The sequence below is a fragment of the Propithecus coquereli genome, unplaced genomic scaffold (genome assembly GCF_000956105.1).
Source record: "Propithecus coquereli isolate 6110/MARCELLA unplaced genomic scaffold, Pcoq_1.0 Scaffold7, whole genome shotgun sequence".
NCBI lineage: Eukaryota > Metazoa > Chordata > Mammalia > Primates > Indriidae > Propithecus > Propithecus coquereli.
Window position 1 is genome coordinate 24,053,855 of NW_012153062.1, and position 3,930 is coordinate 24,057,784.

The 3,930-nt window shown below is 38.8% G+C and overlaps 1 protein-coding gene across 1 annotated transcript in view; it reads left to right on the forward strand.

The window, feature by feature from the left end:
- Positions 1 to 3,930, forward strand: part of ERICH3 (glutamate-rich 3) — a 132,593-nt gene that overhangs the window by 93,893 nt on the left and 34,770 nt on the right. Inside the window, exon 9 of the mRNA XM_012661042.1 lies at positions 144 to 330. Within this exon, the coding sequence (XP_012516496.1) occupies positions 144 to 330 (187 nt within the window). The remainder of the gene's footprint in view (positions 1 to 143; positions 331 to 3,930) is intronic.

The following is a 3,930-nucleotide window of genomic DNA, read 5'->3' on the forward strand; positions in this document are numbered from 1 at the left end:
AGTAATAGAATACATTTTTATGATTAACAATTGTCCTCAAATTAAAAGACGATCTAGATCATAATATTGTACTTATCTAATAGAAAAATGGAACTTTGAAGATGTTAGTTGATTCCACTAATATATTTCTTTTTTATTTCCAGAGACCTTTCAGTTTATTTCCAAAAGGCACCATGGTTTCCCCTTCAGTCTCACCTTTTTCCTCAATGGGATGCAGGTGAATAGGTTAAGCTCCTGCTGTGAATACAAGCACCGAAAAGGTTCCAGACTTGGAGGCAAACGAGGATACTTTGGATTTGTGTGTGTTGAGAGATCATCTCCTTGCTACAAGTATGGAAACAAATGTCCTTTGGTAGAGGGCAAGTTTTGCTACATTTTTCTTCTAATGCTCCACTAATGCATTTGTCTGCACAATTTGTTAAGATAAATCATATAGCTGAGCCTAAAATATGTAAGTTAAGGATTGTTTACTACAACCTTGAGTGTTGTATTTGAAATTATAAGATATAAATCAGATTTCCAGATGTACTATATAACAGATGAAAGCCGGTAGCATTTTAAATTATTCTACTTTCTATCTCTCCCTTTCCTCATACTGCTTTAAATTCTATTTCTGAAGGGAAGGAGAGAAGGGATTTTTGGTTTTTTGTTTTTTCTCATTCCTCTGAGTAACTGGTTTTGGGCTGAACCCTGAAGTGTGTGCCAAGCATCTGCCTTACGTGGTTGAGTATAATAGGTCATGCATATTAGAGAGGTGTGCCTGCGTGATGGTGTGGCCCAGTTTTCATTTCCATCCCCCTGGTTTCAGTCTCCTGCATAAAAAAACGCATGATAAAAGGTCAGTTTCACTGTTATCAGCTTGCAAATTGGATGTTCGGTTTGAAATTAGAAGTCTTGCTTGTGGGCTTTCTTCCGTTTTTTCTGAAAGTTCTCATAAAGAGTTGTCTAGATGACAAGCTGGAACACAGGAGTGAACCAACTAAAGTACATGCCTCCATGGAACTTGTTCTAAAGGAGGAAAGGCAAATAACATATCAATAAACCAGTTAATATATGTCAGACAGTGAGCATGATGAACACAAAACAGGGTCAGGGAGATACGGGGAGTGAGGGAGAATGAGGGTCATAAAGTTGTGTGTTGCATATGTAGGATGGTCAGGAAAGGCCTCTCTTATAGAGTGTCTTTGAGTAGAAATCAGGAAAAAAAAAGTCTCTTCCTCCAAATACCTTTTCAGGTGGAGGAAAAGCATATACAGAGGGCAGGAGGCAGGAACATGCCTGGTGTGTCTAAGCTAGTATATGGTCAGAACCAAAGTAAGGAATAGAACAACGAGGTAGTAGATGAGGTCAGAGAGACAATGATGCCAAGTCCTGTGGAGTCCGAAGGTCACTGCAAGGACTTTAACTTTTATTCTGAGGAGGATGGGAAGCCTCTAAGGTAGGTTTTAAGCAATGAACTTTCATTATTGGACAGTAAGTCATATGGGAAAGATAAACTAGAGAGATGGGAGAAAGAGTGGAAACTGCTTTAATCCAGAGAAGAGATAATGGTGAAACGAGTTAGAAGTGATTGGGTTCTAGATACGTTTTGAAAGTACAGCTTACAGGACTTACTGATAGATTGAATGCAGGACATGAGATAATGAGCAGAGTCAAAGATGATTCAAAATTTGTGGCCTGCACAACTGGAAAAATGTCCAGTTAACATGTACCTAAGATGGGACTATAGAAGAGGCAGTTTTAGGGGTAGAATAAAGGGGTTTGGGTTTTGGATTCATTAAGTTTGAGACATCTATGAGATATGCAAGTAGAGATGTTGAGTAGGCAGTCAGATATAAGAATCTGGGGTCAGTTGAGAGGTACAGGCTGGAGATATAAATTTGAGAATATTTTGCATATAAATGACATCTAAAGCATAGAATGGGATGAGATTGCTTAAGAATTGGATGCAGATAGAGAAGATATCTGAGTAATGAGTTCCATGTCACTCTATTTCAGAGGTAAGGGAGATAAAGATGAACCAGCCTGAAAAGGAAAGCCAGTGATTAGAAAGAGAACCTAGAGAGAGTAATATCTTGGGAATGAAAAAAATCTTTGAAGAATGAGGTCATGTTTAAACAGGTTGAACATATGGATATGTTAAGTAAAATGAAGACTGAAAATTGAACATTGATTTGATAGTGTGTTGGTTATTGGTGATCTTGGCCCAAGTTATTAAAGTGGAGCAGTAGGAAAATGAGCTTTATTGGAGTGAGTTTAAGAGGTAATTGGAGAAGAACTAAGATCAGAGACTACAGACAACTTTTGAAAATGGTTTTGTTATAAAAAGTTGTAATTGGATGGTAGCCAGGAGGGAGAATGTAGGGACGCATGGGACTTTTTATTTTTTAAGATGGGTGAGGTTATGTTCATATGCTAATAGATAGGATTGATACCCTAGAGAAGAAAAAAATTGATGAAGTATAATATAAAGGGGGAAGGTGCTTGAGTAGACTGAAGAAGATGGGATCTAGGGCTCAAGTGGAGGTGTAAGCCTTAAGAAAAGGAGAAGTGTTTCTTTCATAGTAACAAGACGAAAGAGGGCATAGAAGTTAGAGAGAGAGAGGTAAGTTGGTGGATGTGCTGGGACCAGCTAGAAGTTCTCTGCTGATTGTTTCTATTTTCTCCAACAAGAAATAAAGTTATCAGCAGAGGTTAAGACTGAGGGTGGAGGGTTTGGAAGTTTTAGGAGAGAGAATATGTGTGATAGAATCATCCAGAGAGCGGAAGAGTGAATGGCCTAAGGCAATGTAGCACCAATGCCCAGCTGTACTTAGGTTCCACCTGAACTGCCTTCCAGGTCCAATCCAAATAGGCTATCTGCTTATGTATGGTCAGGTCATTTAACTCATTTTTGTTGTAGATCAGGTCAGAGTCAAGTGAGCGTGGTTTAAATAGGATGGCGATAGATGGGTAAGTGCTGGAGCCTTGCTTGTCTGGCCTCGTCCCCACCTGAGGCTGCTTTGGCTATTCCAGAGGCACTGATGCTGCAGAACTCCAGTGAGAGTTGAGAACTACTCTGAGGAGACTGTTAGCACTTATATTGCATGACTTTTTTTGTTATATCCATAGTGATACTTTTAGTTATTTTAAGGTATCTGTTTTAATTCCTCCAGTTTATTCAAAGTGAAATTAGTTTTAATTCGTTGAAAAAATACTGGTCCCTGCAACTTTTACAATGAGAAAAAGGAGCGGGTGGTAAAATAAAACAACAGGGAGTTCTAGCCCTAAAAAATATTAGAAATTACCTGCTTAAGATCCTTGGAGAACAAGAAAAGCTGAGCAGTGGTCACTTCCAAAGTGTGAAGTTCCACAATTGTACTCACCCCTCAATCACAGGAACTGTTTGGAGAGGCATAGCAGTTATTTTTAATTGCTGGAGTGAAACACAGGAAGAAGACTTGCCTAACCAAGTAGAATGCAGGCTGCTTTGAGCTTTAGTCATCAGAATCACACCTCAAAATATATCCAGAAGTCAAATAGGTAGTCAGTGATGAGGAGAGCACAGATGTTATTCACGTTCTTTGTCCAATTCTCCTCAGCAGATGGGCAATAAAAAGTCTGTACATGCAGTAGGGAGGCATCAAAGCCTTTATGTAGCCACAACATAAACTAAAAGTAACGGCATATCAGAGGCTACAAATCAATGCATTTGGTGTTGCCATTGATAAGGGAAGAGCAGCGTGAACAGAAGGCAGTGCTAGTCATCGTATTCTGTGAAGATTCATGACACCTTTATTTCAAGGAGAGCAATGTGCTAAGCACATCGTCATTACAGTCAGGAAATATTTATCATGCTTAATATGGGTAAGATAAGTATATTATTATTATCTCATATTTTACAGCCTGATAGTTACTTTGAGTGCAAATCCTTTTAGCTTCATTTTATGA